At 21.9% G+C, this 11,857-nt stretch overlaps 1 protein-coding gene across 1 annotated transcript; it reads right to left on the reverse strand.

Annotated features, from left to right (window-relative positions):
• Positions 1-699: 699 nt before the first annotated feature.
• LOC121131691 (large ribosomal subunit protein uL18) lies at positions 700-10,070 on the reverse strand (the record flags this gene model as incomplete). The annotated part of the gene is made up of 2 exons (XM_040727045.1): positions 9,816-10,070; positions 700-1,474 (listed from the first exon to the last, which is right to left on the reverse strand). Coding segments are annotated over exons 1-2 (1,030 nt in total), but the record flags the coding sequence as incomplete, so codon positions are not given.
• Positions 10,071-11,857: the final 1,787 nt, after the last annotated feature.

Below are 11,857 nucleotides of genomic sequence, written 5' to 3' on the forward strand. Positions count from 1 at the left end.
TTTGAAAATTTCAATACAATCTTAAAATTTTTATCATTAACATTCATTGAAGGAAGTGATAGATTTCTTATAATGATATTTCTTGTTTCTGCTAATAAAATTATTTATAAATTATGTAATTTATATGATGAGATACCCTCAAAAAATCCTTCAATATCCGTTTCTCAGGGTATTAAATATTCGTGTTTTATGGGGTTTGGATCCATTTTCTCTGGAATATTATCGTATTTTTATACAAAAATATAGAATTGACAAAATCAGATGAATATAGACTTTTTTCAAAAAATTTATTTTGATTTATATTGCAGCATTTATCTTCTCTTTTTGTTTGTTTTATAATTTTAGAAAAATTAGATTGTGAAAAGATAATAAATTTGTAAATAATTTAGAATTAGTTTAATAATATCCTTTTGTTTGTAAAAGTTTTATAAAAATTTTGATTGTCTAATATTTTTACAAAAAAATTATATTTTAGAAAGGTAGAGCTGGTATTATATACATAACAGAAAATATTATATATGTACCAAAGAAATTCATTTAACTCAGAATAGCTAAAAATAATTTTAGTATTTTTACTAGATTAATTAAATATTTTTATTATATGATTATTTAATACTTATCAAAATTCTTTAGATTATAAAGAGAGCTCAATATATAAAATTTAGAACAAAAATTTTAATAAAAATAAATTTTACTTACTTTTTGTGATATTTGCTTCTTCAAGCCTTTTCTTAAGATTTTCATTCTTTTGTTGTTTAGTCATTTTTTTAGCAACAAATTTCTTTAAAGGTGAGTAGTCTTTTGCTTCAGATTTCTTCAACGACTCGAGATTTGAAATTTTTTCAATCGCAGACTCGTAAATTTTTTTTAAGTTGGTTTCATCAACACCTTCTTTGATGTATTTTTGGAATTGAATTTTATATTTCTCTTCATCTTTCTCTTTTAGAATTTTCATGTAGGAAATTATATCTGAACCAAAAATTTTCCCTTTAAGAACAGAATCATTAAAATCTTCACCATCAACGTAACCTGGTAGCACTTTTTCTCCATGGGGAATATTTAGCCCTGCATCTACAGCTCCTTTCATAACACCATATACACGTGCACCCTTTGTTGATCTGTTGAGTCCGATATCTAAAAACACTGGACCTTTCAGCTTGAGAAGTTCAGCCTTCCTACCGATAAGAAGACCTGTCAAATACGAAGCGGAATAGTTGGTCAAACCAACTTTAACACCGAAATCTACTAACTCTGATGAATCTGCTTGAACAATGACCTTATCACCACTTATGAATGCATTAGTCAATTGTGCGATAATTTTAGTGTTTGTCCTTCTAACAACGAGTCTTGTCTTGGTATTTCCGTAGGTTTTGAAATTAGGAGTTAGAAGCTTTCTTCTATCTTTGTAGTTGGTTTTGAGTAAATTTGCACGTTTAAACTTTGGTTGGTAACGAGATCTGAATTTTCGGTCGGCCTTTGAAACAGTCATAGATAAAAATTTTAAGAATTTAAAAAAATTATTTTTAAAATTTAAATCTTTAAAATATTATATTATTATAAAATTCAGACTCTGACAAAATAAATATAAAGTTTCCAGTTATAATATTTTTTGATAATTCTAATTTATGGTAAAATATAAAATTTTTAGAATTTATTATTTAATTCTACATGCCTATTAAAATAAATATTAATCCAAATATTATTGACAATCATTATCGTTACAAAATGCCTTCTGTAGAAACAAGTTATTCAAAATCTAAAACCGTAATAACGAATCTTAACACAATTTCTAGTTCAATTAACAGACCAGAAAAAATTTTATTAAAATTTCTGTCAAACTCACTTAAAACAGGATTCAAAATAGCTGAAGACCGTTCGCAGATAATTTTAAATGGAACATTTCAAAGACAAGAAATACAAGATACGATTTACAAGTTTATTTCTAAGTACGTTTTATGTGAAGATTGTGAAAATCCAGAAACTGTTTACAAATATGTAGAACCTATTATAGAGCAACGTTGTTTAGCTTGTGGAAAGATAAACGTAATAAATGAGAAGAAAACGAATGATACAATCCTTAAAAGTCTTTTTAAATTTAAGAGTGAATTTATAAATGAAAAATATTCACAGAAGTTTGTTAAAAATGTAGAGGAGGTAGAATCTTCAAAACAAACTTTTGATTTTGATAAACTTAAGGGTAATGATGGATTAGAAAAGTTATTTAATAATCTAAGTGGCAATGATGTAGAAAAAATATTAAAAAAAGTTATTAAGGATGGATATTTTAAGAAAAGTGTGGTTTTTAGATTTTATGTTAAAAATTGTGGTAATTTTCAAATTAGCGACGAAGAAAAAAAGAAAATTGATGAATTTTTTATGTCTTAAAATTTTAGTTTTAAATAAATTTATAATTTCAAAAATTTAAATTTCTTTTTACTTTTTAACTTAAATTATTACAAGAAATGAATAAAAAAGTTTTTGGACTAAAGTGTGAAATATTAACAGAAGAAACTCCAATTAAAACAGTATTATCATTTACAAAAGAACATATTTTACTTAATAACACAGAATATCCATTTACATTCGTAAAATCCTTACAATCTAAAACAAAATTAAATGATTTTTTATTGAAATTGGAGATGAAAAACGATAAAATTTTCAAATTAAAATTTCAATCACAAAATACACAGAATATTTGTAAGAATATAATTCTTTCAAAGTTACAAAATTCTGAAACTCAAAATTTAGCACTTGGGTATTTAGATTTTGTTGATAAAAGTTATTTACTGGAAATATTTGATAATATAGATGTTAGCTTTGAAAATTTTTTAAAGATTTATTCTGAAAGTTATTTTTACAGTCTAACAAATAAAACTAAAAATATTTTTGATGAATATTTTGAGAGCTTGTTTAATATCAAGCTTGATTTCTTTAATAGGGTTAATTTTAATTCGAACTCCTTAACTGAAAATTTTGACATAAATCTTCAGGAGAAAAAATTCCAAACTAAAAATTTTACAATTAGTGATGTTAACTTTATTGATTATAAATTAGACCAAAATATGTATAAAACGGACAAAATAGATTTAAATATAATTCTGAGTTAGATATGCCTAAAGAAAATATCGACACTAAAGAAATTATTGATCTTAAAAATATAAAATTTGATAAGGAGCTTTTAGTCATTGGGAGAGAATATTTCAAGACTCCTAACCTGATAAATAAGGAAGACTTGAAGAATAGGATATTAAAACTAAAGCCTGAGAATATACAGTTAAATGAGTATATCCGATATTTGAGAGGTATTTGTTCTTTAGATAAGTTGTTTATTTAGATTAAAATTTATTTAAAAAATTATTAAAGATTTTGGTTCTAATTTTTATAATATAATGATTTATTATTTTAGATTTTTTTGTTTGAAAATGTTTATTTTTAACAATTATTTTATTATGAAAATAGAAAAGATAATTTGTTTATCAAAATGTTTTTTTTTATTTAATTTTTATATTTGCGTGAAAAAAACTTAAGTTCAAAAAATTTATAATTTTATTATAATTAAAATTCCGTAGTATTGCTAAAAAAATTTATTTAGTATTTAAAAATAATTAGTGCGACCCTTTTTTTTTTGTAGGCATTGGTATTAGAGGTTTATATTGGCTAAGTTGAATAGTAATATATGCAATAAAACAATGTGATATTCCTCCCACAAAAAAGACATTTAATGTGTTTCTTAAATCCTTTTTTACGAATTTATTGACCATAAGAACACTTATTATTATAGAAAGGGTGAAAACTACTAAAACTCCTCCGAAAAAAGTGGACAAACTTTTGATCATAAAATTTTATTTTTTTTTATTTATTTTTTTTAAAAAAAGGAGATTTTATTTTTGATTCAAAATATTTTGATTTGTAATAATTTTTTAATATCAAATCATATTTTGTAATTTGATGTAATTTTTATCAAAATAGAAGTAGAATCCCCTTTACAGGAATTTGGGGATTATTACGTGTTTAAACTTTTTAACAATTTTTCGTATTCGTTTATTTATGAAAGGTGGAGAACAGAAGAGAAATATTTTAAATCCAAAAAATACTGATACTAGTAAAATATATAGTGATAACGCTATAAATGATGGTAATAATTCTGAAGCTCTTGGTAAAAATGATACAAAGATAATTAACAAAGAAAATACTGTTCAACATAAAATTGAAACTAATGAAAATGGAAGCCTTGAAAACTTATCAAGCATTTCTGTATCATCCGAAAGTATCTGTTCAACAGGTCTTAAAACAGTTCACATAACAAGAAACATGAAATATAAAGATTTTATAGTTTTAACAAATACAGCAATAATTTTTCTGGCAGGGTCAGATGATCTGGATCTTCTAATTAAGGAGAACCCCAAAACCAGAAAATCAGTCTTTTATCAACACTTCGAATCAATAAAAAAATTGAATCCAAATTTTACAAAACGTTTAAAAAACACAAGAAAAAGCTAAATATATTTTTCATGTGTTCAGATGTCAATGTTTCAAAATACAAGAAACAGATAAAAATATTTAAAAAAAAAGTTGACATCAAGTTTACAACATTCTACGTATTCTCTCAAGAGGTATTTCCAGTATATGATATGGATGGTGTTGAGCTTTATATCTCGAAGACTGAGAAAATGTTACATCCTGATGGAACTGGTGGGTTATTTAGGGCTATTATAAAGAATAATATGGTAAATTTGTTTAGAAAGTTAGGTTTGCATATATTAAACATCATAAGCATTCATAATAACAAAGCAAAGCTATTTGATCTAAAAGTTATCAAACATTTTTATGAGTTTGATGAAAGAATGGTGAAACAGAATAATAAAGTTTTCTATGAAGGTGAAATAAATCTCAAAATTGATTCTGACCTTATTATAAAGGGAGTTAGACGGTTTGACGAAAGAAATTGTAATATATTTAGACTATATGAGAAGAGATTGGCTGTTAAAAATTATTCTAATGTTTTAGAAGAAGTAACATCCCAAGGTAGGTTGAAGGGTGAAGTTATTACAGATACAGGAATACACAATGAAAATATAAGTTATTACTACATGAACTATCTAAATAAAAGCGATTTTACAATAAAAGAGACCGAAAAAACATTACAAAGAGAGCAAAATTTTTACGGTAAAAATGAAATCTTGGATCCTGATGTAATAAATAAGTTTGGATTTTCTGACATTAACAGCTATTACATTAATATAGACTTTCTAGAAGCACTTTCTCACACTTCAAATTACGACAGAATTCTTGAGAAACATTATGTTAATCTTAAAATACCTTTTTATGATTTTGCAACTAAAAAATTTGTATTTCCTACTTCAGAAAATGGATATTTAGTTCAATACTATTTATTTGATCTTCTTGATTATACAAATATTGATAGGTCTTTTCTTTATATTGTTAATAAAGAGAAAGAGTTTGAAGATGCTAGGTATGAAAAGTATTTTGAGGTTTAGCTAAAAAAATTTTTAAATTAATCTACAAATAAAGTAATTTTAAATATTAAAATTTATTAATTATTTTTTTCGTCATTTATCATTAAAAATTATTTTTTAGCTAAATAACTCAATTTTCATATAAAAGATAACAATATAAAAATTAGAGTCTATAATTTGTTAAAGGTGTTATCTTACCGAAAATATAAAAATTATATAATAATTTATAAAATCTAAGAATTTTAAAATAATTTATAGATGCTAAATATATATTGTTTGTTTTATATAAACACGAAATTTAAAAGGGAAAATAAAAATTAATCTAATTTTATAATTTCAATATAGAAAAGTGTATAGATAATGAGTAATTCTTTTTAAATTGAAAATAAATTGTTTAATAACACCAATTTACATTAAAATTTTTAATTTAGTTTGATAAGTTGAGAATCATTTGAAAAGTATCTAAAAAGTTATATTTTTGCTATAATAAAGAATTAATGATTTATAAAATTATATATTATATTATATATATATTAAAAAGTCCAATCAATGTTGATAAAATAATTATTATAAAATGTGTAATTAAGCATATTACTAAAAAATTTTAAGAGTATTCTAATTTTTATCATTATTAAAACAATAACTATTTAAAATATACTTAATTTGGGTTTTATTTAGGTTATAAATAGAATGATTTAGGAAATTTTGTTATAATGAAAAGTTTAACAATATTTTTGATTATTACTAAATTGATCTATAAAATTATTAAATTTATAAAAAACTGATTTTATTGAAAATTAAGAATTATTTATAGAAATTCTAATAAATTTTTGATATATTTTATAACAGATACAAAAGCATTCTAAATTTTTATTTGATAACTAAAGAAATACATTTGAGATTTCAAGTAAATTTAGAAATTCTATCTATAATAACTCTAAAAATTTTTTAAATTATATAAATATCAAATGAAATCAGATTATATTTTATTAAAAATATTGTACCAATCAATGTTATAATAAGTATTAGAATCTACTATTATGACTATAAATAAAATATTTTAAACTCAAAACTAAAGAAGTAAAATTAACCAATAAAATGTGAAAAAGAACCTTAAAAATTTAAAATTAGTAATATTAATTGTCTTAATTTTGAATTGTTTTTTTTTTTGACTAAAAATGTAAAATATAATAATTTTTTAATATTTGTTGTAATTAAAAATTTTTAAAAATTAAAAAAATTTTAAAAGAAGTTTATCTAAAGTTTATTTGTTATTAATGATTTTTAAATTAAAAATTTATCTAAGAAAAATAAAATTTAATTATTTAATTTAACTTAAAATTAATTTTTTTTTGGTTTTAATTCTAATCATTAAAAAAGATTTCAAATGAAAAAATTCAAAAAACAAAAAATAAAACCTTTCAAAAGAATTACATTATCAGAATATATAAATACCAATTCCTTAGATAAAAAAGAAGAGTCTATAGATAAAAGTGATAAACAATCAGAAACTAAGGATAGTTTTTTAGATGATATAACAACCAATTTAAATTTTAAAATTATCTAAATATAAAAAATTTAAAAAATATTTTTAAAAATTCAGTAAAATTTTTTATAAAATAAAAAATAATTTTAAAAGTTTATAGAAATATTTTTTAAATTTTGTAAAATTTTTTAAGTTTTATGAAGAAACCATTCCATTTAAGAAAAACGCATCTGCCTCAAGAAGAACGAACAGAAAACTACTTTTCACCAGAAACTCAAAACTATTATCCAAGCAATTCTACAGCCAAGTTGCATCACCACTACAATCCTACCTATCTGCAAAAACTGCACCAATCTGGCGTAACGACACAGTTCGTGTCTTTACATCAACAAAGAAAATGTTAGACAACACAGACTTTGTAGAGGGAAAGGTTGTGAAGGTTAACAGAAGAAGTAGAAAAATTTTTGTTGAGGGAATAGGTGAACAAAAGGAAGATATGTTCGATTATAAAGGAGTTTATCCATCGAGATGTGTTATTATTGGAATGCATGAGAAGGAGAAAAGGAAATTAGCAGTTGAAAGACGAAGATTTAAGAATAATTAAATTTTATTAGTTTTAGATTTTTTAAAATTTTTTTAATTTTCTTATTTTTTTAAATAAAGTTTTATGCGAAAGTCACCGATTTTTATTTTTGATCCTCTACCACAAAACATTCCGTCTTTTCTTCTATTTACAAAGAAACTAGCAGACAAATACCCTAAAAAACAAAAGAATCAAAGCTATATATTACCAGAAATACGACCACTAAAGGTCAAAAAATTTAGCCCACCACAAACAATAAAAAATTTTTTAGCAGATAAACTTTCAGAAGAAACAGAGAAAGTTGTTGAAAAATTATTGGAAGATGATTTAAATATAATAAGAAAGCAAGAAGATAAGAATATGAAAGAAAGAAATATGATTGAAATTGGAGTGGATAGACGAGGTCTTAATATATTGTGTAATAAGTTAGAAGAATATAAATCTACAGATAAAGTTGAGTTTGATGATGAGTTTTTAGGAAGTGTTTATAAATTTTTAGATTTTAATGCAAATTCGAATTTAAATTTAATAAATTTAAATCATGCAAACAGTATAAGATATTTAGAAAGTAATTATTACAATTACATCTGTTCAAACATCTCTGAAGTATCAAAAGAACCTTTAAAAAATATAAAAATTTATATTTTATCAAATCTTTCAAATATTTATGCAATTTCATTTAATAAAAATAAAATATTCGCGGAATTGTATTTATCGTTACGATGTGGTTATCCAAATATTTGTAAAGACTTAATTTTAGAAAATATTGAATTCTTTACAAACGTAGAAAGTAAATTTTTAAAGAAAATGGTTTCATTTCTGATGAATACATATGAAATAGAATGTGATATTCATAGTAATTCAAATAATACGTCATCAGGTTTAACTAATATTAAAAACATGAACAATGATAGTTTTAAAGATATTTTATTAACAATTTTGAGTAGATCAGATGATATTCCAAAATTTTTGGAATCGTTTGAAGATTTTCTTTGGTTACGTTTAGTTTCATCTAAAAATGTTGATAACGAATTATTAAAATTAAAAAATAATTCATTAAAAATTTACGGATATTCAATTACAAATAACTTTAAAAAAGTAATTGAGTTATTGGAGGGAATGGATTTGGATGTTGTGTTCTTTATTTATCTAAAAATTTATAAAAAAATAATTTTGTAAATGAATTTTTGGTTTTGTTTTTTAAAATAATTGAAAGTCTGAAAAAGTTAAATATAAAAAATAATTTATTTTTTATTAATTTTTTATTTAAACTAACTTTATGTAATTCAGAAGAATTATTAGGTAATTTAGAATTGCAATCTTACGATGATAATAAATTAAGAAAAATTGTAAATTTAATAATAAGAAAAAATTTTTATTTTCTTTTACAGAATAATAATACTAATTTAAATAATAATACTAATTTAAATAATGATAGTAATATGAATTTACTTGATAAGAATTATATCCCTGACGAGATATTCGATATTTTTAAAACACAACTAAAAAATAAAAATATTGAAAATGAAAAGATTTTAGAATTTAAAGATTATTTTGAAGAGAACGATGCTTTTATTGTAGATGCAATTTCAACAGAACTTAAAAACTGTATAATTTCCAATAAACAATTTACAAACAAACTCCCAAAAACGAATAATAAAAAATTTGAAATCCTTAAAAATATTTATAACTTCCAAAAAAATTCAAATTTTGAAAATTTTAAAAAAACAATTTTTTTTAGATTCGATGAAAATGAAATTATAAATTTAAAAAATAAAAAAGATCTAAAAATAGTTGTAGAAAGTGTAATTTATAATGTTTTAGAGTTTATGAAGTTAGAAGGTGGATTTAGTTCTGCTAAGAATGTTATTGATTTAGTAGAATGTTTAGATATTGGAGAGGAATATTTAGAAAATGTTTTAAGAAAATTAGTTGTGTTTATTAATTAAAAATTTAGTTAAAAAATAATTTAATTAAAAATATTTAAAAAAGTTATAGGAATAATTTTTAATTAAAAAATTAATTAAATTTTTTTTTAGTTATTAAAAAAATAAACAAAAAAAAAATAATAATTAAAAAATTTTTTAGTATTGTAAAGTAAACTTTAATTATCTTTAACATCCATATTTCTCTTTTTTCTTGCACTGTCTTTACTAATGACTTCGTTAATTTCTTTTAAACAATGTTGTTTTAAATCACCCTTAAGTAACAAATCAAAGGAATAATAAACTTCATCACCTGTAACAGTATTTTTATTAACTTTCATTACCAAATCATCACATTTTCTACAAACATCTTCTACAACTTGGTATGTAATTGAAGATAGAACGTCGTACGCTTTCTTTGAGACTTGTACATCTCCTAATATTTTTTTTGCAGCTCTAATAACAGAGGATCTAAATATTTGGTTCTTTGATGCTCTTGATTTCTTTTTTGTTGGTGCTGTTTGTGGTTGATCTTCACCTGGTGTTGATCCACCGAGTTTTCCTGAAATTTTACCGCCGGTTGCTTTTCCTTCTGCCATGTTTTTTTTTATTTTAATTTTTTTATTTATAAATAAAATTTTTGGAGGGAAAAAGAGAAAAATAAATAAATGAAATTTACTTTTTAAAATTTATCTTTTTAAAATTTATCTTTCTGAAATTTATCTTAAAAAATTTATTCCTTAAAAAATTTTTATAAAAAATAGAAAAAAATTTTAATTAAAAAAAACTTTAAAACCAACCTAGAATAGATTTTCTAGGAAGGTAAATGTATAAAATTTTCTAAAAATTATTTTTTGTTTTTTAAAAACTTAATTACAGATATATTATCTCTTCTTTATGTGTAGTAAAATTATAATAATAAAAAATATTAATAAATTTTTAATAATATTTATAAATAATAAGTAGAATTAATTACTAAATTTAGAATGTTTAATAATTAATTTTTTATTAAAATTTATTATTAAAAAAATTAATTAAAAATATTATTAGATTATTTTAATAAAGAAATTATTATAAGAAAAATGAGCTTACATAACAATTTTGATAGATTAAAATAAAATTTTTGATATTGAAAAATTATTTTAAATTTTCTTTTGTTATTTTATAAAAATTTATGATAAAAGAAACCTATGACAGACAATTAAGAATTTACGGAATGTCTAACCAGTACAAAATATTTAATGCAATTGTAGAAATTGAATATAATCCTTCAGCTATAAATAAAAATATTTTTCAAGAAATTTTAGAAGGATTTAAATCAATAGGTGTCTATGATATAAAATTAAAAAAAACAAAACCTATTCAAATTTCCCTTAATGGTAATAAAAACAATGAAGAACTAATTAATCCAATAAATATTACAAAAAATAATTTAACAATAAAAAAAAATTCAACTAAAAAAATTTAACAAAAAATAATTCTAAAGATATCAAAGATAATTATGTAAAAATTTTTACAGATAACAAAATTAAGGAAGATTTACATTTACCAAAAGACTCACCAAAAAGAACAAAAATCTCAAAAATAATCGATTACCAACCACACGAAATCAAACTGAGAATAAACATGCTAAAATCAGTCCCCTGGGATGTTAACGACTTTGACCCTGACACAATAACAGACCACTATCTCTCAATTATCAATTTAAACACCGAAGACAGAAAAACTGAACAATTTTTTGTTTGTTTTAAATGTTTTTCCTATAATAACAATGAATCGTGTGGTGACAGGTGCACACAAAGGGAATGGAATGATAAGCTTATGACTGTTGGATATGAGAGGATTTTTGCAAGCTCTGTTGTTAAAGATATGGTTAATCTAATTGTGGGGGATGAAATATCTATGAGCTATACTCTCCAAGAAATTTAGAAAATTTTTTATATATATGTTTTTTAAAAATTTTACTAAAATTTGTGTTTATAGTTTTTTTTAATTAAAATTTTTTTATTTAATTCTAAATTTTTATGCAAACAACAAATTTAATTTATTTTAACCAGAAGAAAACATTTCTTTATTCATCGTCTGAAGAATCTAAACAATCTATATTACCTAATATTAATAATATTATATCTGTTGTTAACAATTGGGAGGGTTTAAAAAGAATGTATCCGTCAGTTAAAAGAATTAATGATAATATGATTCTAGTTGGGAGATATTGTTTAGATTTTTATTTAATTTTAGTAATAGAAAATTTAAAATTCATTAACATTAACAATAGTGATATTAGTAATAATATTAATAACAACTTAGAAGATAGTGGAGGAGCAAGTGATAATATAAATGATGATATAAGTAATTTAGATAAAAATAATAATAACCCACTATT

Source organism: Lepeophtheirus salmonis, unplaced genomic scaffold (assembly GCF_016086655.4).
Source record: "Lepeophtheirus salmonis unplaced genomic scaffold, UVic_Lsal_1.4 unplaced_contig_96_pilon, whole genome shotgun sequence".
NCBI lineage: Eukaryota > Metazoa > Arthropoda > Copepoda > Siphonostomatoida > Caligidae > Lepeophtheirus > Lepeophtheirus salmonis.